At 44.9% G+C, this 27,897-nt stretch overlaps 3 protein-coding genes across 7 annotated transcripts in view; 2 read left to right on the forward strand and 1 right to left on the reverse strand.

Annotated features, from left to right (window-relative positions):
- The window catches only part of Tmod1 (tropomodulin 1), a 76,172-nt gene extending 73,952 nt beyond the window's left edge, over positions 1–2,220 (forward strand). For both annotated transcript variants that reach the window (XM_038347175.1, XM_038347176.1), the window contains one exon: positions 682–2,220. In XM_038347175.1, the coding sequence (XP_038203103.1) occupies positions 682–746 (65 nt within the window). In that variant the 3' untranslated portion in view covers positions 747–2,220. The remainder of the gene's footprint in view (positions 1–681) is intronic.
- On the reverse strand, positions 1,114–26,820 carry Tstd2 (thiosulfate sulfurtransferase like domain containing 2). Of its 4 annotated transcripts, none has more exons than XM_038347170.1 (10): positions 26,720–26,820; positions 24,279–24,486; positions 18,371–18,681; positions 15,963–16,083; positions 11,269–11,394; positions 10,304–10,409; positions 7,015–7,133; positions 6,207–6,365; positions 5,465–5,603; positions 1,114–3,368 (listed from the first exon to the last, which is right to left on the reverse strand). In XM_038347170.1, exons 2-10 carry the CDS (start codon positions 24,441–24,443, stop codon positions 3,136–3,138), a joined length of 1,479 nt encoding a protein of 492 aa, XP_038203098.1. In that variant the 5' UTR covers positions 24,444–24,486; positions 26,720–26,820; the 3' UTR covers positions 1,114–3,135. The 4 variants fall into 4 exon arrangements, with proteins under 4 accessions (XP_038203098.1, XP_038203100.1, XP_038203102.1 ...); XM_038347172.1 differs by having other exon boundaries at positions 24,279–24,483; positions 26,720–26,789; XM_038347174.1 differs by lacking the exon at positions 26,720–26,820 and adding an exon at positions 26,569–26,713 and having other exon boundaries at positions 24,279–24,483.
- The window catches only part of Ncbp1 (nuclear cap binding protein subunit 1), a 39,806-nt gene continuing 38,340 nt past the window's right edge, over positions 26,432–27,897 (forward strand). Inside the window, exon 1 of the mRNA XM_038347169.2 lies at positions 26,432–27,232. Coding sequence (XP_038203097.1) covers positions 27,199–27,232 — 34 coding nt within the window. The 5' untranslated portion in view covers positions 26,432–27,198. The remainder of the gene's footprint in view (positions 27,233–27,897) is intronic.

Below are 27,897 nucleotides of genomic sequence, written 5' to 3' on the forward strand. Positions count from 1 at the left end.
TTTTAATCTACTGCTCTATAGCCTTCCCTGACCTTGTGTTTTCTCGTAGTGAATCTAGCTTGCTTCTTAGTCATCATGCCATATCATGTTTTCTCTTACTATAACCAAGGGGCCTTTGTCCCTGCCAGCCTAGCCAGCCCTAGCCATAAGCTTCTATCTTCTGTTTGCAACTTCCTGGCTCATACTTTCTTCTCTATAGGTTTAACTGTCATGTGAACAGTATTTGAAGCATGAATTGCCTTGCTCCTAGGAGGATGTCACTATTAAACATGAGGGGGCATGACAATTTGAGGTACTTTTCAGTTACTGGCATTGGCAGGAGGCAGACCAGGCATTCCCAAAAAGGGGAAACATTTCAGCAGGCTGACACTCCAGTCCTAAGACTGGCTAAAGTTAACCCTGCTCAGAACCAGTCTTCAACTGTGGAGCCCTGTAGGCAAAGGCAAACCGTGTGTGTGTAAGTATGTGTGTGCGTGTACACACACACACCCATGCCAAGGACTGTGTGGTCAGCCATTTAGAAGAGATATCCACCCTACCATAGATTCCCATTAGTAACCAGGGACAAACATCCAGCCTTCTTGTAACCATCCTTGACAAGCAGGCTCTGACCTTGTGGACCAGTGCTACTCGGGACTGGCAAGGACAGCTGGCTCACATCTCTTCCCCGTTCCTTTGCAGTGAGGAAGAGGAGGCTCGCAGACCTGACGGGACCCATTATTCCCAAGTGCCGTAGTGGTGTCTAGTGTGCAAAGGGAAGCCCACGCCTGTGAACTGGACATGTTCTATGGATAATCCATGTTCCCCAGTGGAGACCAGGAGGCAAACGCTGGCGTGGAACTCTTGTGGTTAAGTTCTTTGTGCACTAAGGTTTAGGTTAACTAGTGACTGTAGTTGGACCTTTTATAAAATATGGTCAATGTGAAGTTTTCTTTAGTCACAGAAGTTCAGTCTGGTTATTATTTAAAATGAAGACGCCCTCAAACTGGCAGATCTTGCTGCAGATAGCATAACAGTGGCAGTGACAGCCCAGAAGTCCCCTTGGTGGCCATGCTTTGGTGTTTAGATGCATTTACAACATGGGACACATCAACACAGAACACTCCTCCCAACTAGTCTGGAAGTGCTGTAAAATACTTTATTACAGGTTTGGTCACAGCAGCTCAGTAAAAAGAACAGATAATCATGATTTTTCAACCCCACTTGAAACTTTAACCTCAAGATTAAAGCTGCCAAATTGATTCCAGGATCAAACCCCTTCCCCCCAAGAATGAAAGACAAGCTACAGAATCTTCTAAGAGTCAGAAAGATACAGGATTCCTTCTGCCAGGTAAGAGAAGGGGGAGAAAAAGGCAACGGTGAAATTTCAAGTTTTAAAATCTACCAGCCCAGGCGACAGATATATTCCTGAGTGATCTGTCCGAACACCTGGCATATACTCACTGCAGTCAGAAATCACTCTGTCTTTATTGAATGCCAACTTCATGACGGATGAAAACCTTTAGCCACAGGAAAACATCTTCCTATACCTCAGTGGGCAAATGGCTTAGGTGAGGCCAATGTCACTGGGAGAATTTCCAGTCCACTGTGACTGTGTCACTCAGCATAGCCCTGCTTACAGACACCAAGTGCCTACCTGGTCACTTAGGAGACAAATCAAATCACAGAGCTCTAGCCTACAAACGAAGCGTCTGAAGGACAGCAGTGTACAACATCCAAATGGCAAGGAATTAGGAGCTCCTGGCCGAACAACACAAGTGATTACTCTCAACCCTAAATTCGGTGTTCCTACTGGATCCCTTTTTTAACACCACGGGAGTCAGTAAAAATGCTAAAACACATTGTTCTTGTGCCTTTTAATAGACCACAGTGCCAATTAAACTAGTATTTTTGTTTGTTGCTTTGGGGAATGATTTTCCTTAGGGATCCAGCCAGTATTACAACAATGACAAGGCTCAAAAGCTGTTGAGCACAGCCCGGGGGCTTCTGACAGGGAAAGTCCTGCACACTGAACTGTAACGCTGTGGACAGTACAGGGTAACTAGAGGTGACGCCAGGGCCTCACCACTAACAGTGTCTAGTGAGGCTGCACATGGGCCCAGGAGTGGCACCAAGCTGCAGGGACGGCCAGCCCCACTCAGCTTCTCCTTGAGACACAACTGCAGCTGCATTCTGCATCACTGGAAACTGCAACATAATATTAAAGCCATTGGTCTATGTGTGGCTGTGTGTGCTTCTTAAAACTCGTATGATGGGGACATGAGCCCAAAGGTCAGAAGGCTAGATAGCTGCTATGCTGAATGACCTCACTAAGCAAGCATCTTGTATCCCAGATGTCCTAAAACAAGCTGCTGCTGCTCATCTGGATCCCCCAAAGAGAACACTTAGAAGCTAAGAGAAGAAGCTGGGTAATGCAGGGCTCTTAGGGGGACATCTTTCAAAGAAACCAAATCAATACAAATGTAGGCCACTTCTTTAAGACTATGTCAGATGAGCTGTCAGTGTGAACTGGGAGCTGGCATTTTCTGTGAAGGGACAGAGTGCAAATACTTTAGACTCTGAAGGCCACGTGGTCTCTGGCCAACTACTCAGTAGTGCCATGATCATATGTAAAGGAATGGGTCAGGTTGATTCAGTAAAGTCTTCAAAGCAGGAAGTGGCCAATGCTACAGATTACAGACCTCCTCAGGCAGTTAGTGAAGAGACTGATGCAGGGGAAAGTTGCAGCTGACCTGGTTTAAGAGTCCACACCCAGGACTCAGCTTCTATGCTTTTGCTGCCAAGGCAAAAAGGTTTGCTGACAAGAGCAATGTCTACTACCCGGCTGCATGGCAGAGAAGACATGGCGCAGCCGAGCTCAAGGCTCTTCACCTCAACGTTCTTGGGATCCCACACGGTTCATCTCTTTTCCAGGCTCTGGCATATTCCGAACCAAAACAAGCAGGTTAGGTAGCTAACACTAGACTCCCTGTCCCTTTGCTTGTGGCCATCTGACCACATGAAAGTTCCCAGTTTGTTTCTACAACCTTGACAATCTCCGCATGGACACTGAAGCCTAAACTGTGAAGCATAGGGAATGCTGGAGATGCCACACAGCTTCACCAGCATCGGGCCTGGCTGCAAGCTCACAGGGAGTCATGCAGGCTGCTCCTGTGGGATGCGTGGTCTCCGGGCTGTACACTCACATTCTTCTTTAAAACTGTCCTGGGCAGGGCCCGACGCCTGTTTGTCCCCTTTGTCTTGGCACGTGATGCAACAGGCTGTGAGTCCTTGTCCTTGACAGGCAGAACAGGTCAAAACGAGCTGGCGGCATTGGGGAGTAGAACAGAGTTTATATTGGTCCCACGGGGCTCCACAGTATGAACATTCTAGGGAAGAAAGAGTCTTATTATTCTTTCCCCACTCCACTGCCTCTCTACACACCCCCTTTCTGTCTCTCTGTCTCTCACACACAGAGGTACTTATCCAGTTCCCAAATACAACCCTAAGTTTACTACTCTTTTGGTCCAAGGGAATGTTTCCAAGTCCAGCAGGGTGGCAGCAACTATCACCTCAGAACTTGGGAGGCTGAGACAGGAAGATTGCAAGTTCATTGCTGGCCTGGGCCACATGCACAATGAGGCCCAGTCTCAGAATAGAAACAAACAGATCAAAAGGAAATAGCACTCCTATCTTCTAGGAAAGAGAAAGGCCTCTGTTGGGGGAGGGGTTGGTGTGGAGAGGCTTCTGGAAACTGTTCTGACTCGCCTTCACCCATCCATTGTCCTTTTTCCCATCCGGAAAACAGGTTCATCTCTTTCTCATGAGCACTTCTGAAAACAGCTTATTACCCACATTACACAGGCTCTCCCCAGTATAACCTCCCTGCCCAGGGGGCCGCACACCTGAATTCAGATGACCCCACATCTCATCCACCTTGTAGAATGCACAGCTCTCCACCCCAGGCCCCCACCCAACTCTTCAACTGCACCTTATCTTCCTTTTCAGCCTGTGTCTCCTGGCCAGCTTTTCTTCCAAAATACCACAGTTCCCCTTGCTTGGCTATGCTACCTTTGGGCTTTTTCTTACATTCAAAGTCACATGCAGATATTCAGGTCGTGCAGGTATTTCTTCTATAAAATCCCTCATCTGTTTTCTACTTATTATTTGAGGCTTTAAATAAGACAAATATTAGACCACCATAATGAGTAAAGAGATCAGAAAGGTAGACAGGCAATTGCTACCAAGAATGACAGCCCGAGTTCCATCCCCATGATCTACATGGTGGAAGGAGAGAACCAGTTCCTGTAAGTTGTCCTCTGACCTCCACATGTGTGTTGTAGAATGTACATGAGCACATAAGTAATTTTTTTTACAAAGACCAGAAAGGAAGGAGAGAAGACGAACTTAAATCTTACTATCTAAGAGGCCTGTGTTCACAGTGTTCTAAAAACTGTAGTAGTCTTTTCATCCGGACACACTGCACTGCAGTATTCAGGTTAACTCGCCCTCTGGAGGACTGCCTCTCTGTCTCCCCCTTCTGTGTGGGCCCAGCACTGCAGGCCAACTATAGCCAGTGCAGCAGCCGCCACACGGTCTGCTCCTGCTCTTCCATTCTCACCTTCCCTCAAATGCGCACTTGGGGACACGAGGGCATCTGACTGCAGCATCTGTCACCCCACTGATTGCCAGGGTTGATTTGGCTGATCTGGCTGCCTAAACAGGTGTCCCTGTCCTCCCTCATGGCTCCATGTGTCCCTGCTCATGCTGCAGCTCAGCTGATGAGGATGACTTTCCCCATACGAAAGAGGACAAGTCTCTGGCCAGCTGCTGTGCTCTTAGGGCCTCCAAACAAGCCCTCAAGTGTGCACCTGTGTCCACGGCCATCTAATTCACACTCTTCTGCCCTGGGTTTACTTGGCAGCCTGGTAATGACTATCGACCTTGTCTATGAGAAATAATTTTAAATGAATAAAATCAAATGCACAGCATTACAAAGAAAATCAATTGTATAGAAATAAGAAATAGCAAAATAGTTTTCAGACTGTGTGATACAGCAAGAGCTGAGTTAGCTGTAACATTAAATAAAGAGTTAGTGGGAGGCCTGACTATGTCCAGTGGGAGACTGCAGTGAGTATGACACCGTGCTGAGTTCCCTACGGCGGCGGCGACAGCAGCAGCAGCAGCGGACGTGGTAGTACTACGAATTCTAAGGCGACAAAGACCTAGGAGGTCTGGCACAACCTTTCCACTGCCTGCACTTTAAAGGACTAGCCTACTCAGTATACGGCATGGCCAGGACCATCTGATGCCTGTTTAATTCCTGCATCTCCAGCTGCTGGGAAACAAAGGGGTGGCACAGTGACCTCCACTTCTCCATGTCGTGTTCAGGTAGCAGTCCTGGCAGCCTTCCCCGAGCAGCAGTGTAGGACGGTGAATGAGTCTGACCTGACACAATGTAGGCTCTGGAACTGGGCTGACTTACCTGATACCACAGAACTGTTGTAGGCCAGGGCAAACCGCTCATCAAAAACAAACAGCTTCCCTTTGTAAAACCCATCAGGAAATTCTTCCAGGTATTTGTGGATGCCACCCTTGAGCTGAAACACTTCCTTACACACTCCCTGGATATAGACAAAAAATATCAAGATGTTGAAAGAAACGAAGAGACTTGGAAGCAGCTCCATGGTGGTGAGTGCCCAACAGTACAGCCACACTGCCTGTGCCCATCAGTCAGGGGCTCCCGTGACCTCCTGAGAGTGTGGAAAATGCTGACCAAAGGGTCAAAGAACCACCTGGCCAGACCTTGCCTTCTGGGGAGATGGGTGATGACAGCAGTTGGGCCCTTCACCTTCTAAGATCCTGGGAAGCCTAACTATTTTTGCTACCCCTAAATATAGGAGGGCATCTGCTGGGACATGTAATGTTACTGAATTTGCTCTTCTTGGGATCAGGCACATGGATTAAGAAAGGGGAGCCACTCAGCTAAGCTTGCTCTTTTGTACTTAATGAGTCTTCAAGACCACTAAGTGCTGGAGACTTAAGAAGCTCGGGTTTAGACTTACAAACCCCATGCTGGAGCTGTGCCAGGAAAGTAAATCCTTCAGCCGGCTAGGGGAGGAGGGGCTGAGTAGGGGGTGAAGGGGTGGGAGTGAGGGTGGGAGGCTCCACACAGGCTGGTGATGGTGGAGCTGGCTCACCCGTGTGCTGGGCCTGCAGAGGCTCACCTTGGCTCTGAGGTATGCAGAACCCCGCTCGCAGCGGATGCCCCCAGTGCAGTACATCAGCACCCTCTTCTGCCTGAAAATGTCAAGGTTTTTGTCAACGTAGCTAGGGAAGTAACTGAATTTCCTGATGTCTGGTGCTAAGCAGCCCTGGAATCGTCCCTACAACATAGGGACAGAAGGAAATGATTAGAAAAATGTACCTGCTGGGAACTCAGTTCTGTATAACAACCCCCATCTTTGCAAGAGCAACAAGCATTTGCTACCCAAGGTTTGCATCCCACACTCTTACCCTTTAACCTTAAGATCTGGAACTAGACACAGGACTGGGGTTGTGGATTTTCTTCTAACAGATCCCTCAGGGGAATGGTCTAGGTTACAGTGGCAGCTTTTACAAGGTCAGTAGCACATGCCAATGGGAGGTTCATAGTAAACAAAATCACTTTATATGCCAAGATTTCTTTTCTTTTTTTTTTTTTGGTTTTTCAAGACAGGCAGCTTTTTTAGAGCCTGTCCTGGACCTAGCTCTTGTAGACCAGGCTGGCCTCGAACTCACAGAGATCCGCCTGCCTCTGCCTCCCGAGTGCTGGGATTAAAGGTGTGCGCCACCACCGCAAGGCTGCCAAGATTTCTTTAACTTGTATTGTCTTAGTCTTTCTCAACAAACTTGGAGTTTAGGACTTACGTTCTCCCTGATGCTGCTGGTACAGGAAGGAGACTGATGTGGCTAAAGGTTCCACACGGGACATAACACTGTGCTGTGCAAGGCACACCCACCCTTTCATGCCACTCAGTTCTGGCTCTTACTTACTATTTTGCTTTCATAGAAGTTTCTGCAGTCCAGTAGGATAGTATCACCCTGTTCCTGATTTGCCTGCGATAAAAACTTCTCTATTTCTTTATGAAATTCACCAGGGGATAAATGGATTCCTAAAATCAAGCCAAACAATTACATTAAAACAACAGGGAAATTGCAACTGTCCTGACCTGACTGAAGCGCTGACTCAGCTTCTTCCCACCTAACCCTCCTTTCATCAATTACCATGGGAACAGGTAATACTATCTGACCATTAGGATGAATGTCCCAGTCCCAGGCATCGTCATCTCCTCGCTCTAACCTCAGACTACAGAGCTCTAACAGTTCAGAAATAAGAAATAAGCTTTTCTTAAACCACATGCTTGGGATTTATTTGGAGTGCTGTTCTGCTATGTGCCATTGTGGTCACTAGCGAGTCAGGAAATGGACAGTGTCCTACTGTCAATGTCCACAAAGGAGCGTCAATACATTCAGGATTCACTACAGTCTACAAATTGTCAAGTAACAAAGTTGACCCCAAATTCAAGGCTAAAACCTCGGCTTAGACTAAGGTAGTTGAGAGCATGATGTTATGGAAAGTTTGAGCTTGCGTATGTTTGATAATAGGGTAAGAAGAATGTACCTAAATTTGTGTGCACGCCAAAGGGAAAAGGGTGGGCGGAGCTGACACCACACACGGGAAAGGAAGTAAGAGGAAAAGAGAAGGCATACATCAGGAGAGACAAGGATAGAAGGGTATTAAAGTGTGAGGGACTGAGAGGAAGGACTCTAGTCTGTGCACTTTGTCTCTAGACCCTCAGGACAGAAATCCCAGCATCTTACTAATTGTGAGCATTGGGAGCCTGACTCTATTGGGCATGAATCCCAACAACTGCTCGATAATTCTCTAAACCTGGAGAGCAGTCTCATTTTCTAACTCTCAAAGCTAAAATTATAGAATGTAATCAGGTCTGATGCTACTCAGGTAGCATCACATAATTGCATGGGTCCCAAAACAATGATGTCAAAAATGAGGTTCAGAATTGTGATGAGAATCATGGAAATTCTCTTTGCCTTCTCCTGGCAGGGAGTTTTGGGAGCCAAATGTATTCCCTAGCTGTTACTACTGCTGCTCTTCTGGCAGAGAGGGTCCAAACAGACAGGGACCCAGATGGACATGTTGACAAGAGGTCCCTTTAAACCACCTGCTTGAGCTGAAGGCAGCCCAGGCCAATCTCCCCTCAGCTCCCAAGCAGTGTTCTGCCACACCAAGGAGAGCTGCTGTCACACTGCCTCCTGCTAAGATGGGGACACCAAACAGAGACATCCCTACCTGGGTCCTATCTCTTCATGCATGAGCCTATTTCTAAGATGCTTGTATCTTACCCTATTTCCCTTTAATTTAACTCTTGGCCTTCTTTTTGATATTTACCTATTAAAAATGAATGCCTGAGAGGCAGACGGCCCTTTGTTCTTTGAGAGAAAGCAATACTACCTGGGAAGCAGTTGTGTGAGTGGAAGGAAAGAAAGGGACTAAGCCTGATGATCAAGGCTCTGACACAGAGCTGTCAAGCACAGATGTCACTACTCAATGTGGCTGACAGCTACCTGAGTGTACTCTGAGGAAAGTGACCATAAGTATGACATACACACTGCAACTCAGGGACTTAGTATGAAAAAAGTAAACAAACTCACTAATAGTTTTCTATTCAGTACATACTGACATGCACTGGACATGTTCTGTTAGCTCATTTCACCTATTTCTATTTACATTAGAAGCTGAAAACGAATGTAATGGGCTCCCATATTTCTACACAGCACAGCTCTCACTCTAAATAGCAATCTAGGGGGATAAGTGAGCAGAGGACCACCCTACTGGGATAGAGTTAGTACTATTCCAAGACTAAGGAACTCTACAGACGTAAGAGTGGGTGCCTTCAAAACCAACCTGCAGGGTAAGCAAGATGGCTCAGGTAAAGGAACTTGCCTCCAGTCTCATGACGTATCCTCTGACTTCCAAATGCTCATTGCAGCCTGCAAGCCCATGCACACGCTCACACACATATATGATTGTATCTCCAGGAGATACAGGCAGCTGAGGACTACCCCATGGGATACAGTTAACACTATCCAGATCCTGAGAAACTCTACAAAACAAGTGACTAAGACCTTTGAAGGTCAATCTGCAGAGCTGAACATATAAACTTAGAGACTGGTTTTTTTTTTTTTTTTTTTTTTTTTTTTTTTTTTTTTTTGCTGTTGAAGAGATCTTACTTCAATCTGTTTTCTGTTTGTGTGGAGGTCAGAGGACAAGTTCAGGCTTCAGTGTTCTCCTTCCATCTTGTTTGTAAGGGATGTGTCCAGCTGGCCTGAGCCTCAGAGTCTCCTGTGTCTGCTTCCCATCTTCCAGCAGGAGCACTGGGATTGCAGATGTGATCACTGGAACCAGCTTTACATGGGTTGTGGGGACTGGAGCTTAGGTCCCCACTCTTGAGTGACAAGTGCTTTACCCAGTGACCCACCTTAGCTCCTCTTATTTAATCCTAATAGAAACTTAAGAATCATGACACAACTGGGAATTCACTGACAAGATATTCACTAAGTAATTACTGCTAAGATGTTTCAGACATGGCTAACAGTAAAACGTAACTGTTAACCTTCAGAGGTGTCTACTGAAGCATTTATGAGTGAGATAACATGGCATAGAGGCTCTCTTTAAAGTGACCTAGGATGAGGGAAAGGGAAGGGGTCAGAGGGCAGTTTGTGTATGGATGTGTAGCTGCTGAGTGAGCATATGGAAGTTTATTCTATTATTTCCCCTACTCTAGTTAATGTTTGGAAATTTTCATGGTAAAAAGTAAAACAAAACCAAAAATCCCCACCACACAAATGTCTTTCAGTAATCTATAGTAAGCACAGGGAAGCAGGGGTCGAATGTTCGAGAACAATGCTTTGGTTCTGAAAGCTATTTGCTTACCATGGTAAAAGCCCATGTGCTCTTTTTGCTGATGAACTATTTGTAGGTAATAACCACACGGCTTTCAAATTGCTCTCTCCAGAAAGAGGAAACAACTTCTTACCAAACTATCACCAAGAAAAATGTGTTGTGGGTCTAAAAGTGAGCCTTTAGTTACCATGAGCACCACAGACACCTGTTTAAGCCCTGGATAGGCAGAGTTAGCCACCCTACAGCTATTTTAAATAAAAGATTGACTATAGTTTCTGTTGATCAGCATCTTTCTTATTTGTCTATGACATTTTATCTCTATGACAAAAAGCACAATTCTTTACAACATAAGCATACCAGGGTTCTTGTAGGAGACCTGGGTGGGGCTGATCCCCATAGGCACGATCTCTTCAAACACACCGACTCGCAATTCCGGGAAGCAGTGAGCTCCTCCTTTGCTGTTCTAGCCAAGGAGAAATAAGACAGAGTTTACTTCTCCCACTGCCAGCCAAAGATAAGTGCCAAATGTAAGAATTATCATCTGTTTTATAGTGTGATAGTTGAAGTTTTAAACCTCAAATTAGGAGAAAAAAGGAACTGTCAATGGAGATAAAGCTATGGTCCAAAATGTTCCAGATGATTCAACGTTAATAAATGCTTACTGTGACATTTCATGCAGGAACATTGTGTTTGTATGGCTATGTACATGTAACTGAGCCATTCACATGTGATCACACAGCAGGCAGCTTTTGCTGTGGAGCAATGACAGCTAGTGTCTTGCTGTGATCAGCATAATTAGTGAAGTGCTCTCGCCAGCTTACCACGTACTGTGATGAAGCACAAAGTTCTTAGACATAGCACCTTTGCTGAAAGAACCACAACTTTATTCTCATGTGGTGTCAACTTTCTTTTCAGGTTTACTAAAACCATAGTCCCCTCTGCCTAACTACGTTCTGCTCTATAACAGGCCAAGGCAGTTTCTTTATTCATTAATGTTAATACAGCATACAGAGGGGACTCCCACATCAGTACCTCACAGAGATCTGCGAAAACAGTCTCTCCAGTAAAAACATATAGGTTTTAGATCCCAGCTTGTTTAACTGTAACATCCTTATAGGAAGGGAGACTAGGATGTAGGAAGGGTACTGATTGATCCAAAGTGACACAGTCACTTGATGGAAAAAGTGACAAGCACGCTTGTTTTACTGCACTGGCTGGGAACTCAAAGGGAAAGGGAGGCATTTGTCCGGCTCTGTATGCGCTCTTCAATGGCTCACAAAAGCAGACTGCTCTAGCTTTAGTTCACTTTCTTTTTCTCTTACCTTAAAATCTTCCTCACACAGGTAATCCTTAAACAATGGGCAAGAAAGCATGACCTCCACGTAGAGTCTGGTGGCCACTTTACTTCCTCCAACAGTTCCATTGATTCCTTCAGTAGCGATCCGAATCTGAGACACAGACGGTGGGAGAAGGGTGTAGTCTTAGCTTGGTTATCTTCCCAGGACCGACTAAAGGTCCCTTTCATGTCAGTGAGCCTAACAGGAGGAGTAGAGGCCCTGCTGTGGCCACCACAGTATTACAAGACAGAGCATGTGTGCCCCTCCCTCAGAAGCAGTGTGGCCCACTGGTCAGTTGAGGAATTCAGTCCACATGTACCAAACAAGAAAACGGGACTGAGAACTCTGGAAAGCCTGTTTGCTCCAGAGCTCCAACTGCCCAAAGAGGATTGTGAGAGAAACCTAAACCCAGGCTGTAGAAGAGCTCCCAGAGGCTAGGGTAGAAGATGAGTTCCACCACTTCCTCACACACAGGTGGCCTAAGAAGCTTCAACTTTGATGTCTCCATGCTACTTGCATAGGTATGAGAATGCCAAAAGTGAATTTAAAAAAAATTCTAAAGAGGAACTTATCTGACAGGTGAATATGCAGGTCATCTCTGCATGGAGGCTGAAGGAAAGCCACCATCCCAAACCTCTCGGCTGGAATTCAAGTTATGTTTTGCTCACTGAGGTACCCTGTGTCTGTATCGATGCCTGTCACATGGTGGGCTCAGTGTCCACTGAGTAAATGCATGTGCACCCACATCTGGGGCTCTCTGGCTTCTCTAATCTGAAAGTGTCTTTGAACACTTCACTGGGAAGGGAATATGAGAGCTTGGGTTAGGGCATGCTTGGAGGCCTGAGCTGAGTGTCCTGGTAAAATCCTGTAGGTGAGTTTACAGATGGAGCAACTTTATAAGGGGCCACCCATCTCCAGAGCAAGGTCTAGACAATGCCAGCTGGGGCACCAAACAGTCTCCGAAGAGTCCAGAACTGTGGCCACTATTCACACATGAATACAGCCAAAGGGGAAAGTTCTATGCTCATTTTCAGGGTCTGGAAAAGACAAGGGAATTGTTGTCTCACTTGATCCAACTCTAGGCCATGCTACAAGCCAATGCCAACTGGCTGGTAATAACTACCCAGAGAAGTAGCCTGATTACCACTGACTCCCCGAGAAAGAGAGCTGCAGCTGGGCGTGCTAGAGCACACCTTTGATCCCAGCACTCGGGAAGTAGAGGCAGGAGGATCTCTGAGTTTGAAGCTAGCCTGGTCTACAGAGTGAGTTCCAGGACAGTCAGAGTTACATAGAGAAACCCTTTCTTGAAAAACAAACAAACAAACAAACAAACAAACAAAAAACCAAAGAGGACTGCAGTCCAAGGGAGCCTGCTCTGGGTGTGAGGCAGGGAAGCAGAGTGCACAGCCATCTCTGATCTATAGGCTACCACACCTAACACCGACTAATAGGAGACTACAAAAAACCAAAACAGCTGTGAGCCAGCAAAGTCAGGAAATCCATCTGAAAACAGTCAACTGAGGAGATGATGAATGCACATCTTTATGTGGCTGTTTCTGGGTTGGCAGGCAAGTTCTTTCCTACTTCATGTTAATCTCAGAAACCAAATGCATGCCATGCACATCTGCTGCTTGGACGTAGTCATCTCTAAACTCACTCAGTAGACTTGCAGTATCTAGAGTCCCAACAAGTTTCAAAGACGCTCTATTGGAGAAAGACCTTGTAAGTAAGAAACTGAGACAAGCAATAGTTGGCATTGTGGAACACCTGCTGAGACAGCTCTACATTATAATCTCAAGGGGCAGATGGGGCTCTCCAGTCCACAGACAAGAAAATGGCAGCTACAGCTGCAGAGAAATCAAGTAACTTGCTCAAGGGCAAAGAACTGGTAACTTGTCGAACCATGAATCAATTCTTGTAGGATTCAAATTTTATCATTTGTCAAATGCATTCCTTCAAATTTTATTAATTAATGCATTCATTTTATGTATATGTATATTTGACTGCATGTATGTATTTGTACAAGTGTGTGCAGGAGTCCGTGAAAGTCAGAAAAGGGCATCGGCTCCCCTGGAACTCCAGTTATAGACCATTGTGAGCTGCCATGTGGGGTCTGAGAATTGAACCCATGTTCACCAGAAGAGCAGTGAGTGCTCTTAACTGTTGAGCCATAGCTACAGCTCATTCTCAAATTTCTTGAGGTCATATGATGTACAGCAAGGAACATTTAGGTCCTCCTTTTCCTTGCCTAAGAATCAATATTGTCAAATCCTAGGACACTAAATATCTCACCAAACTGGCCAAGTCTTTGAAGTCTAGACATTTGGATTTGAGATCCAGGAAGATGCTGCCACCTGGAAGACAGGATTACTCACTGCTAGGGTGCCACAGGCTGGGCCCAAAAGACCTCCTTGACCAAGCGACCCCTTTTTTCTCTCTGTATGTAGCCTAGCCTCCTCTTGAAATTACAGCAATCCTCCTGCCTCAGCCTCCTAAGTGAGGAAATTACAAGTATGTACCACCACACCTAGCTTTAAACCAAAATCAGACTGATTTCATGCTTATGTACATTTTGTATGAACAGTAGTTATCTTCTTGGTGCAAAAGCTCACAGAATAGAGACGGTAACATATATTCAGAACATAAAACTTATCGGTTTTCAAAACTATGTGCTAGGAATTAGGGATGCAGTTGTTGAAAAGTAACCTCCCTCCCCTCCCCACCGCCCTTGGCAGAAGAAGGTCAAGATGCAAAGAGTTAAAACAGGCGAGTGCTATGAGGGCATCACAGGTGCCCCAGGGAGACATGGGGAATGAATTTAGATGGGAGGTCAGAGGAAGTGTCAACAGTCAAATTAGATAGGGAGTCAGGGTGGGTGTAGGAGTGAGCCTTGAAGACAATTTGCCTAGGGAAAAAAAAAGGCAACCAAACAAATTTTGGTGGGTCCCAGGAAACTGAAGGACTCACTGGAGTGTGGAGAGTGGGTAAGGCCAAAGGCCAGCACTACGGTAGCTAGGCTGTTAAGGAGGGGGCCTGGCCCACCTGGTGCTGCTGGAGCTGCTCTAACAAGACTATTCTGGCTGCAGCGTGGAGAGCAGATGAAATGGAGGGTGGGATTGGGGGCTGGAGGCTCGTCTGGAAGTTACCACATGGACAAGACAAGACAGAGTGGCAGCCTGGTCTAGGGTGGCGGAAGAGAAGTAAATGGAGTCGAGGATTATTGCAGGGCAGGTGTGGTGAGGAACTGAATGGGCGAGCAGTACCAGTGCTTGTCAAACACGGGTGTGGGAAATGTCACTGACCAATCAGTTTATTAGTAACTGGGGTGTGGAAGAACCTCAAAAGGTTTCTACTTCACTTCCTTCTGATTTAAAGTTTGAAAATTATTTAATAGACATATACATGGAGAATAGACCACAAACAGCATTTTGCAAAAATAAATGCTGTCCTCTCATGCAGAGATGAATATTACCATCTGGGAATATGCTTCCTCTCATTTTTACACACACATACATACTCACACACGCTCGTGGGTATGCTAGGAACATGCAGTCTTCCCTTTATTCGACAGTCTCCAGTCCTTACAGAGTGCCCGGTATGTGTTTGCACCAGCACTGAGACTACATCAACTGAGATAAAGCTGCTGGTCCCATGAGGCCTTGTGCTGTGAGTGAGACAGGTTCACTGTCAGGCTGTGATAGTCTCTGAGCAGGCGCACAGGCAGAGAGTTGTGAGGACAACTTCCATTGTACTTCTGAGGAAACAGCACTGGAGAAGCGCTCTGAGAGGGTGTGAGGCGTGCCCAGGAGGAGAGGCACAAAAAGGGAAGGAGGTACAAATGCCAGTACCTGAGGTGCTAAAAGGCCTAATTCTAGGAAAATCAATGCTATACTTCAAAATCAAACCTACATGCGGAGGCTTTTGAGTACAGAACATCTCTCTGTCTCAGCTATCAGCAAACTGTCAGCATACAGATGTATCAGAACACAGCCATATCTACTCCTTTATGTACCACGCATTAATGCTTTCAATCTACAACACTAGTGAGTGTTGTAGGAGGCAACTTGTTCGTTTCCTGGCTGCTCAGACTTCTGAAATAATCACACAGAAACATTATTATTTGCACTACTGTTTGGCCAATAGCTTAAGTGTATTGCTAGCTAGCTCTTATATCTAGAATTAACCCATTTCTATTATTTTATATTTGACCATGAGGGTTGTGGTCTACCGGCAAGGTTCCAGCTGACAGCTGCTATCATTTCCCTCTGGAGGCTACATGGTGTTTCCTGACTCCTCCTTCTTTCCCCCAGCATTCAGTTTAGTCGTCGTCACATCACCCTCCCTCTCCCCTACATACCCTATCACAGGCAATAACCAATTTAACCAATAAAAGCAACACATATAAAGAAGGGAATCCCACATCAAATGAGTAGAGGTGTTTTGTTTTTTGTTTTCTGGGTTTTTTAAAACAAAGCCTAAAATATTTACTATATGACCCTTTAGGTATAGTTTTAACAGCTGTTTAATACTTCACTAGAATGCCAAGCAGGATTTCCCTTACTCTGAGAATGGGGAGTGAAAACTACTAAAAGCACAGCTCCTGCAGTCCAGAGTTAAGGGCACAGGATAAGGGTGTGCAATGTATGTATGTAGCAGGGTACATGTGTAGCAGGGCTTACCTTGCCTGTGAGGTGCAGGTGCTGGCACAGAGCTGTCTGCCAGGCACAAACCCAGTGGGGGTCCTCCAAGTCACAGTAGCAGTAATACAGGAGTACCTCCCCATCCTCGTTGCTCTGGTCACTACAAAAAGAAAGTCAGAGGGCAAGAGCACCTGAGTCACAAGGAGGTCACAGTTCCCATTAAATCTATGCAGAAATGGGAGAACACAAAGATGGAACAACTCATACCTGTGTTCTTATTATTCTCCTAACATATTTTCTCTACATAGGAGAGTATCTGCATAGGACTTACTTCTTACATCACAGAAAGCAAATCTGCTTTACTGTTCTCACTTCCCACTCACACCCAAGAGACAATATTATGAACCCCACTTTACAGCAAGCTGGAAATGGGTCCACTGTGACTTATCCTCAATCAAAAGGCAGCATCTGTTTGATTGGCCACAATGATTGGCCATTGATTCATGATGAAAAAGTTTGACTTCCATTTTTTCATATAATCCACTCACCTATGAGACATGTTATTTTTTTTTTTTTGAGGGGGGAGGTGGGATGGTTCAAGACAGAGTTTCTCTGTGTAGCAGCTCTGGCTGTCCTGGAACTTGCTTTGTAGACCAGGTTGGTCTGACTCACAGAGATCCACCTGCCCCTGCCTTCCATGCGCTACCATTGCCCAGCTGAGATATGTTAGTATTGACCATACAAGACAAGCCTTTCTGTCAGCACGCTCACACAGTAGCACTAAGAAGGTATCAGTACTTTAGGAGACCAGAGAAGAGTAATACTTAGAAAACTCAAAGCAAAGGAAAAGTTTGGACTCTGAAAATTCAGCATGTGAAATAATGCATTCTCCAAATAATCTTTTAAAAGACATTTTATGTATTTACTATGTTTATGTATAAGATGTTTTGCCTACATGTATGTCTGTGTATCATATGCATACAATGCCCACAGAAGCCAAAAGAGGACATCAGATACCCTTGAGTTAAAGACAGTTGTGAGCCACCAGGTTTGTTCGGGGAATCAAACTGCATTCCATGGAAAAGTAGTCAGTTCTCTTAACCACTGAGCCATCTCTCCAAGCCCTTCCCAAAAATCTTGATGAATGATCTGTCTGAAAGTATAGTTCTGAATTCATCAGTACATGGACCAAACAAATCTGTTTGATTCTTGCCTACTCCATTTATTTAGACATTTTAAATCAAAGTATAACTTACAATGAAACTCAAGCATACATTCCCATTCAAACCCTCAGAAAGAAGCTTTCTATCATTACAGAATGGCTTTGCCCTCCACTCATACAGCCACAAAGCAGACTCTTCGGTGTGGCTTCTGGCCTCTCAGCATAAAGATTTGACAAACCATTCACACACAGCCTTGTGTTACCCACTGTCCATGGCTCTTGCTGCACAACGTTCTTTTTTAATTTTTTTTGTTTTCCTGTGTGACAGCCCTGGCTGTCTTGCAACTCGCTCTGTAGATCAGGCTGGTCTTGAGCTGAGATCTGGTGGCCTCTGCCTTCCAGTGCTGGGATTAAAGGCGTGTGGCAGTGCACCATATTCTAACATGACTGCATTCATCCTTTCATGCTCCTGCTATCACTATTTACAACTGTTTCCATTTCAACTGAATTCCAATTCACTTGCATTCCAATTCATATTTCAAATTATTTTTATTTTTTTAATCTTTGTGTGTATATGGTATGAATGTGTTTATGTGTGAATGCAGGCACATGGGTGTCATAGTGTGTATGTGGAAGTCAGAGGACAATCTTGGATGTCAGTCTTCACCTTCCACTTTGATTGAGACAGTATCTTGCTCTTTATTGTGTGCACCTAATGCTTGCTGGCCTGTGAGCTTTTGGTGATCCTATTTCTGCCTCCACTTGCTGTAGGAGCCCTAGGATTGTCCATAAGCACCACCATGCCTGGCTCCACATGGATCCTGGGATTCAAATCCAGGTCCTCATATTTATAGGGCAAGCATTTCCCCAGTGAATCATTTCTCAAGTCCCTATCATTTTAAAATATAACTATTTTTAGTTAGCAGACAAAATAATAGGTTGTTTCCAATACTTTGTTATTACAAATAAAACTGCCACAAACATTCATATTTAGGCTTTTGTAGGCATATGTTTTTATTTCTGTTTGCTATATACTCAGGAGTGGATCACTGGGAAGATGTCTAAATTTTAAAAAGAAACTGGCAAACTCTTTCCTAGAATGGCGGGACCATTTCTACCGTCACCAGCAATGACTGGACATTTTAGTTGCTTCACCATGTCACCTGTATTTGCCAAAGTTGGTCTTTCTCATTTTATCCATTTTACCTCATTTATCCAATGTAGTATATCATTGTGATTGAAAAATATTTTAAAAGCAAACCAAAATACAGAATGAAAAACTTACCTGCTCAGCTCATCAGGGCTAAAGCGACTTATATCAGGGAGCCAAGCAGACACTTCCTGACTAGGAGTGAGATAGTTTTTAGGAAGGTTCTTGTCTGTCGATTTAAGACTCTGTGAAGCATGCAATGCCGCAGTTAGCTGCTTCAAAACAGAAGCAGTCTGCTGGTAAACTTCTTCAGCATGCTGTGTTGCCACATGTCTGTGGATGCTGGTCTGGTCCACAAATAGCTGCTGACAGCATCTCCACCGTTTTCCTTTAAATTCGTAAGAAGGTGCTGGAACTTGTTTGGTTTTGACAAGAAGGGCGAAGGCCTGCAATTCACATTTCAAATAACATCATTCATTATTTAATAGCCTTAGGTCTAGGGGTAACAAAAGTTTCACTCAATCTCTTATATTACTTTTCATGGGGATAGGGAGGTTCTAGTTTGGCATCCTGCCAGTCTATGAAGAATTCCAAGAGCAAGAACATGGGCTTGTATTGCTTCCATCAACCTCATACACTGACTTTGGGAAGGTAAGGTATGGCTTCATATCCTGGCCTTCCACACCTGTGCATTCAACATCTATGTTCTTCTTCTGCACACGTCGGGGATATAGACAAATCTGGACACTTTACTGCCTCTACCTTCCAGAGCACACTGGTCTCTGAGATGGGAGGGTCCTCTGGCTCCTCTAAGACAGTAGTTCTCAACCTTCCTAAAGCTGTGACCCTTTAATACATTTCCTCACGTTGTGGTTACCCCAACCATAAAACGATTACATTGCTACTTTATAACTGTAATTTTGCTAGTGTTATGAATCATACTGTAAATATCGGATATGCAGGATATTTGGTATGCGGCCCCAACTGGAGAACTGCTGCTCTGTTGAATCACTTTTAAACACTCCACAGGTCATTGCAGAAGCCCTTCTGAAATTAGTAAATGCTATTTCTCTACTTGATGGTTATAAAATTATGATTTTAATGTTTCCACTTAGTTGTAAATATTGGCTCTGCTACTTGCCTTTGAAAACAAATGTGAGGAAGTTATTCAGCCTGGGGATGCCAAATTTCTACTTGGAAAAAGTAAATCAAAGGATTACATAAATGTTAAGCATCATAATAGAATTATGCCTGCCTAGTACAGAACAGAGACAATGACTCCCGAGTGTTTCCATCCTGCTTCCAGCCTCATCATTTTCTATTTCACAATCTTACTTCAAATGAACCAGTTCTTTACTGCTCCTTAGTGTTATTTGAACACCCCCGCCCCCCAGCCTAGTTTATGCTCAGCTTAGTCTCTGGAATATTCTTCTTTCGTAAGTCACCAAAATCTCTTCTAATTTAAAAGATGCCCATTCTTTGAAGCATATACTTAAGGCAACTGCAGCCTAAATAAGGTAAGTATCCCTCCGGAAACTGGCAAGACTATTCTAAAGTAACAACTTCTTATTGCTCATCCATCAAGAACCATTTTCCTTTCTTCCTGAGAAACTGGATTTCCTAGCCTTTGCAATTAAGGCTGCACAACTCTTTCCTCATGGAAGTGGCACATTACAACTCTTCTTCTGGTCCATAAAAACCTCCCATGTGTGCTCCTCTGTTTTCTCTCTCTCTCTCTCTCTCTCTCTCTCTCTCTCTCTCTCTCTCTCTCTCTCTCTCTCTCTCTCTCTCTCTCTCCCCCCCCCCCCCCCCCAGGCTTTACTGGAGTGGGAACTTTGGAAATATGTTGAGGCCTGGTTCTTGCAACCTGTGTGTGTTACTGAAGATGCCTCATCTCCCAAGTCCAAATTCCTAATGTGCTCTATCCATTATAGGTATGAAGCCATTTGTTACTGGAGCCTTGGCTACCACAATTAATACATTAGAAATTTCTACAAGACTTAATGAGGAAGAACATGGAGCAAGTGTATCAACACATATGTAACAAAAACAAAGGGTGGTGCACACCTTTAATCCCAGCAGAGGCAAATGGATCTCTGTGAGTTCAAGGATAGTCTGAGTTCTAGGCCAGCCAAGGTTACAAAGTAAGACTACCTCCAAAAATAAATAAAAAACATTAACAGAACATTTTCAAGTCTTTTCTTCCACATCCTACATCTAATCCATCATCTCTTATTTCCAAAGACACCAAAAATCTAACCATTTCTCCCTTGGGTACCATTGCCCCGACCCCAGCGACATCACTCTTCCCTGGATTATCAGTTTCCTGGCTCCCTCTTTCCACGCTGTCAACACTTGTTTCCACTCGGTCAAAGCGTCTTTAAGATGCAGATCAGGCCAGGCATGGGACACATGGATCTCTTAGTTTGAGGCTAGTCTCATCCACAGACCAAGTTCTAAGATGGACAGAGTTACACAGAAAAACCCTGTCTTGAAACAACAAACAAACAAAAATTCAAACAAAAACCTAGAACAGATATCATTCCACTGCTCAAAATTCCCCACAGGCTCTCTTTCTATCCTCTAGGAAGTCCCTAATAACCTGGTTCCTTCCCCTGCTCCTACCCTATCCTGTTTTAGCCTCTTGGCTTCTGCTCAAACACAGCATGCAGGCTTCTGTATTACCTACAGCCTTTGCACTGGATCCTTCTCCCTCCAGTATCCATATGGTTTGTCATTCTATACATCTTCAAATCTCACCTATTGACGAGAACTTTTTCTGACCATCCTAAGTTAGAGTACAAGCTGAAATCTCTTTAAACTTCTCTAACTTTTCCCTATAACACTTACATCATTTAACATATTAGTTATTTATAATTATATAATTGTAGTAAAAGATTGTGAGTATCTATTAAAGTTCCTATTACAGTTATTACATAATTATTACCTATACATAAAGTCTTCTATAAGATGACTTGACCTTGCAATAGGTAAAAATAAAACAGCAAAATATACTACCAGAAGGAAGTATATATTCCTCTTTCTAGAACACTACCAATTATCTAACAAAGACATTAAGAACCTCAAAATATTCAAATGTTTTAACCCATTTTCGGGACTATTCTAAAGGATGGAGCTGAATTTCAGGTACATATCAGTAAAACACTGCAAGTAACAGACAATGTTCCTTTTAAAAAAAGGAAATCATAAATTATGGAGTACTACATACCATGGGCAATTAAGTAGTTTTCAAGTTTAGTATGAAGCTTTTCACGGAAAAATGTTCCCGACACTTTACTTGAAAGCACTGGCTAGAATCAGCTGACACAGTGTAGCCCCAGTGACACCTTAGGCACACTGGGAAAGATCAGAAGGGAATGTAGTGGTGTCTTGCTGTCCCTCTGTCCCAGAAACTAACTGCAACGGTGTTGAGACTTGACTTCTCTTTGCATCTCCTTCCTTCCTGGCAACTACCGCTGAGTATCACATCGTTTTCATAAACATTATTTATTGTCATTGTTAAAAAAATTCAACACAAAGGGCTGGAGAGATGGTTCAGCTGTTAAGAGCACCGGCTGTTCTTCCAGAGGTCCTGAGTTCAATTCCCAGGAATCACATGGTGGCTCACAACCATCTCTAGTGGGATCTAGTGCCCTCTTCTGGCATAAAGATATACATGTAGGTAGAACATTCATATACATAAAATAAATTTAAAAAAAGCAAAAAAATAAAATTTAACACAAAATTCTCTTAACTAATTATCAACTGAAACACACTGAGGGGCTCCCAGTACCTGCAGTTGGAAGCACGGAGAACTAGCATGGACCTATGTCGCTTTCATCACCTGTCCACTTAGGTGTAGAGAAGAAAAATGGGTAGATCAGATTGGATCAAGTTTGAAACTATATACATGGGTCAGTGTATGCTCTCAACTAGAAAGCATATAAATGGCCTATGTCTTATTGGTATCTAATTTTTTTATTGTCAACATTTTAAATATTGCTCCCCTGCTAAAAAGCAAGATAAATGCTACTTTATTTTTGTGTATTTTTAATTAGTAAGGCTGAAATTTTTCCTACTTTTTCCTGACTTGTTAGTTTATATGTATTATCTGTTTTCCTTTTGAAAAAAAATTTAAACTTTATAATTGCGGGGAGGGGCACAAGCCATGGTGCACACTTGAAAGCCAGAGAACAACTCTATGTGTCAATTCTCTCTCCCCTATCCCCCTGTCTCTGTCTACATGGGCTACGGGGCTATATCAGAGATGAAGCACATCACTCATGAACCTTCTTCACCTTGGGTAGACTGGGTGTGCTGTCTGCAGGGTGGGGCTTTTTTAGTGTTTCTTAGAGCTGATCTTTCATGGCAGGCCAGAAGAAAAGGAGATGGCACTGTTAGCACTGTGGTTTCCTTCCCAACCACTGGCGAATGAAATGGGAGACCTAGCAGACAGTTCCCTCCACTGAAATAAACAGAGTTGGTAACTGAGCATCAGCACTGTGGAGCACCTGGGAGAACGTGCGACATGAACACGGCATTTCTTCCAGGACAGTCTTCCTAAAGAAAGCAAACTCTAAATCTCATGGAAGGAAATATGAGTTAAAGCCAAACTGAGTCCATCTACAAAACAACTCTTATTTATAATTTTCAAGAACGTCATGGCTATGACTTGAGAGAAAAATTTAGTGTTTTAGTTTAAAGACCAAGTGAGACATGGTGTTATATGCCTGTAACTCCGTGCCCCGGCACTCAGATCACTGGAAATGGAGGTATGAGTTCAAGGTCAGCATTGGCCAAAAAGGAAGGACTAAGGTGTGGCAACCAAACCCAGGGAGTGGGCACTGTAACCAGCTCAGTCTCTGTGGAACCAGGTGAGCCTCCTGTATTGAGATGAATGGTGAGTATCAACAGAGCCTTTGGACAAGGCCAGCATGTGCGTTATTTATAAAATCCTTCTCATAGATTTCTCTAAGTTTGAAATTATTGCAAAATATACTGGTAAAGGACTTCTGTAACCTCTGAATTTCATTTTCAAGGAAATCTGTATAAGACTATGCTATGGATTATGCTCATTGTTAATAAAAAAACTGACTAGCCAGTAGCTGGGCAGGAAGAGATTCCAGACTGGGAGAATTCTGGGAGGAGGAAGGATGGAGTCAGAGAGTCAGAGAGTTGCCTGCAAAGGCAGAGAAGCAAGATGAGAATGTACTGAGAAAAGGTAACAAACCATGTGGCTAAACATAGATAGGAATTATGGGTTAATTTAAGGGTAAGACTTAGCTAGTAATAAGCCTGAGCTACGGACCAGGCATTTATAAGTAAGTCATATTAAGCCACTGTGTTGGTTACTTGGGACCTGGCAGTCAGGAAAGGAACAGGACAAGACTGATTGAAGAGCCGGGCAGTGGTGGCACATGCCTTTAATCCTAGCACTCGGGAGGCAGAGGTGGGCAGATCTCTGTGAGTTCGAGGCCAGCCTGGTCTACAAGAGCTAGTTCCAGGACAAGCTCCAAGGCTATAGAGAAAAAAAAGACTGACTGAAGGTGGCAGCTGGGAAATTAGAGAAATATTTATTCTTCACTGACATAGAGACAAAAAGAGGCTTCCTAAGAGAACTACAGGCTGAAGGTGAGAAAGTCAGCTCTCAGCTATACTTCCTTAACCAGCCAGTTTCCTAACAATGAGCCTTTGGTTCCCTGCTTTTAAGAAAAGGTAGTTTCAGCCTATGGTTTCAACAACAATAAGATACATAGTTGACAAAGGGCATCAATACCACCTCTTTATAGCCTAGTCACAGTATTCTTAGTAGCCCTGTAGCATCCTGGGAGGCTGGCCTTTCTTCAAAGCACTGAGCTAGCAAGATGAGACCAAACTCTTTCCCTGACAGCAGCAGCGTTCAGCAACAGCCTCACCAGATGCCAGCTGCCCTAATACCTGTCCTTGTTAAACGACAGTTCTGAGTTCCTGGAATTCTTTCTACAGCCAAGTGAGGAAACTAACTTTATATACATGATCATGAACACACTGACAGCAATTTTACCTTTTTCTTTGCAAATGAGTATTTCTTCTTTAGATTGCCATCTAACTCTGCTTTGAGACTGCTGCTGGGGCTAATAAGAGTTGATTCTTTTAAGTCAAGATCAGCAAACTTTAAAACACAGGTCTGCAGGCTATCTTCTTCATCTGGTGAAGTGGAAGAAGGCATCTGGATTGATCAGTGGGACAGATTCCTTTCAGTCGAGTATCTTCTGAGACAGAAGAGAGAAAATGCCATGCTCAGCTCTTTGGGTACTTGTTGAGCAAACATGAAGCTAATCAATCATACTAATTAGCAGTGGATGCACAACCCAAGCTGCCATTCATTTACTTGCTCACTCAATAGTATTTTTGTGACACCTATTCTTGGCCAAGCTCCCTTCTACGCACTGGGAATAGAGCAGTAAATGCAACAGGAAAAAGTCTGTCCTCTTAAGTTCACAACCTAGTGGGAAAGATAAGCCAATACATTGATTTTTTAAAAAGTCAGGGTTTAAATGTGATATTTTAAAGAAAAATAAGAAGAGTAAGGAGGCAGGTGAAAGGTCTCTTTATACACAAACGGGAAGGAAGGGCTTTCTGAGGCAATAGAAAGTCAAAGAAACATGAATTAGGAAGTGAACCACATAAAAAACATAGGGTGACTAGGACAGTACTATGTACACCCAAAATCAACCAACACCAGTTTGTTTCTTTTGTTCTCAAATCTCAGAGCCAAAACTTCAAAGTTGCTACTGCAGCCAAATCTTACTGAAATGGATACACTATAACCAATGAACTGTTTTCTTTTTTCCTTTTATTTACATTTTATTTACTTTGTGTCTACTTGTGCCTGGACAACTGCCACACATGGATGTGGAGAAGAGGGAACAACGTTCAGGATCAGTTCTCTCCTTCCACATTTACACAGGCTCCAGGACCAAACTTATGTCATCAGGCTTGAACAGCAGGTGCTTGTTTACCTGCTGAGCCATCTTGCCAGCGCCTAATTTTTAAAATTAATTTTTCTGAGACCACGCCTTGCTATGTAGAACAGACTGGCTTTGAACCCCTAGTAATCTTGAATTTGAGACTCCCCTTGCCTCTACTATCCAGAACACTGTGCCACCATAACAGACCCTAAGCTTCGCCCTCCTTTTAAAGTCAGCAATCTGGTCTGAACCGCATTCACCAGCACCCCAGTGCAAGGCCCCAGCATTTCTTGCCTGAATTACTGATGCTTAACTATCTTCTTGGAGGACTTTTCCAAAGGCTCAATCTACTCAATCCGTGCCTGCCTCTCTGAACCCAACTTGTCAGACTACAGTGCCTGTGGTCATTCCTGAAAGGGTCGTTTAGTGGACTTCAGCTCTCAAAGAGATGAGGCTTCCTTCTGTTCACCTGCAGATTCAGTAGCCCGCACACTGCCTTGTGTACAGAAGGCGACAAATGCTACCTAACACTACATAGTACTTGTTGAATGAAATGAAGCGCGAGTTGAAAAGTCAGAGAAATAACTCTGTAGGCACCTGATGGTCAGCCACGTAGATTTCGGAGCAGAGAGCATCAGGTCAAGGAAACACAATAAGCTTTGATTCCTAAAATATGAACAAGCTGGACTTATCAGAAGAACGTAGTGGTTCGCACACAGCGATGGAGACAGAACCCAAGAAGTCTTAGTTTGGAGTTTGCAATAAAAATTTCCGGTGTGTGCTGGCGGGCATATGATGAAGATGGATTGTTGACATGTATGAACAGATGAAAAGAACAGATAAAAGGTATTTTTTAAAAAGAAAAAAGTAGGACCGGAAAGATGGCTGAGTGGTTAAGAGCGATTACTGCTCTCGCAGAGGACCCCCACCATCAGCACCCAGCACCCACATGGCAGCTCACAAGTGTCTGAAACTCCAATTCCAGGGGATCTGATGCCCTCTTCTGGTCTCCAAAGGCTCCTGCGCACCCAGGCACAAACACAGAAAACATTGCTGTTTTTAAAGTCCGTGAAGAGTTTTAAACATAGTAGTAAATAAGTTTGATTAACGGACTTGCTCTCAAAGTACAGCGAGCGGTGTCTGTGCATAGACGGTTACACAGGAAGTGAAGGATCTAATGACTCCTCCCTAAATTCATGGATTAAACAAACAGAAACGACCTTTTACTGAAACCAGTAAGACTGAAGGAAGAGTTTCGGCCAGAACACGGGCAAGGCAGTTTGGTGCCCATCAAAGACATCAGGGCAGAGGACACCCACGTACTGTACACTTGCGGAGTGACAGAAGAACAATTGGAACCAGATCGATCTGCACCGTCCTCACACGTCAGCTGGGAGAAGTGGGCGGTAAGACGATCAGGAGCCGGCTGGGCCGGGCGGCCTGGCTTCCTTACCGCTGGGGAGCGGTTTGCCCTTCCGCCCGCCCACGTCTCCCGAGGCAGCTACGGCCGGGCGGCGAGAGTGAGAACACATACCCGCCGGTCTTAGGCCTCTCCTGGGTCTCCCCTCACCAACTTGGCGCGGCTTCCCTCCCTCGAGTCCACGCCCCCGACGCGCGCGTGCGCAGAAAGTCCCTGGGAACGTCACCTCGCTCCGGAAGTCTCTAAAGCCGTCGGCGCAGGGGCCGCCGGGAAAACAACGCTGGGCCGGTGCAAAGCTAAGGCGGGATCGCCCCGGCCGGGATAATTTAACTCGCCCTCGGGAAGGCCCCAGAGTGGAAGGCGGGAGGAGGCGGCCGCGCGTGGACCTGCAGACGCCGGCCTTTCTCCGCGGAGCCCGCCTGGTACCTCTCTGCTTGCTCTTCCGGCAGGCGTCGTGAGCGAGTGCGCTTGCGCGCCGGACACTCCGCGCGCCTCGCCGCTGACTGCGCACCGGCCGGCCAGCAGCGGCCCGACGGTTCTGGGGTTGCAGGCGACTTGCAGCTCAGCTCGGCTGCGCACCCGCGAGCAGCAGCATGTCGCGGAGGCGGCATAGTTACGAGAACGATGGTAAGTGCCCTCGGCCTGGCCTCCGCGGGGGGCTGAGAACTGAGGCCAGGCTGCTTTGATCCTCGCGTCTCTAGGGAACAGATAGGCAGCCCTTTCTCCCCGGGAAGGGTTCTGGAAGCCCGGGAAGAAGGTGGCTGACGCGGCTTGGGTGTGGCTAGTGGCTTCGGGAAAACGACGGCCTCCCCGCTGCCCCAGCTCCTTCGGTCATGGGGAAGGAAGGCCTAGTGAGCCCCGTGGGCAGACCTGACCTGGTGTCCGCCGACACGTAAGACCATTCACTGCTGAGCTTGGAAATGCACGTGTGTCTGGGGTTGTCCCTTAGGATCAGTTAGTGACGGGGATGTAGTGGACCAGTGTTCCCGTTTTAACCCTCCAGGGTGCACCTGGAAGGGACCCTGGGAAGACTGGAAAAGAACAAAGCTATGACAGAGGTCGGCTGAATTGCAATCTGAGCCCTATTCCTCCACCAGCCACCTTGATTTCCCTGTTCTACACACGTTGTCCTAATTATTATAAGGCTTCTGTAGTCAGACCACTCTGGGAAAATGATGTAGCTGCTAGCTGGGGTTAAAAAAAGCCAATTATAACCAAAAAGTTATGCAAGCCTCCCAAACCAAAACAAAAGAGGTTTTCTATATATTTATATTCTAATTCTTCAGCTGGTT

This window comes from Arvicola amphibius, chromosome 11 (genome assembly GCF_903992535.2).
Source record: "Arvicola amphibius chromosome 11, mArvAmp1.2, whole genome shotgun sequence".
In the NCBI taxonomy this organism is placed as follows: domain Eukaryota; kingdom Metazoa; phylum Chordata; class Mammalia; order Rodentia; family Cricetidae; genus Arvicola; species Arvicola amphibius.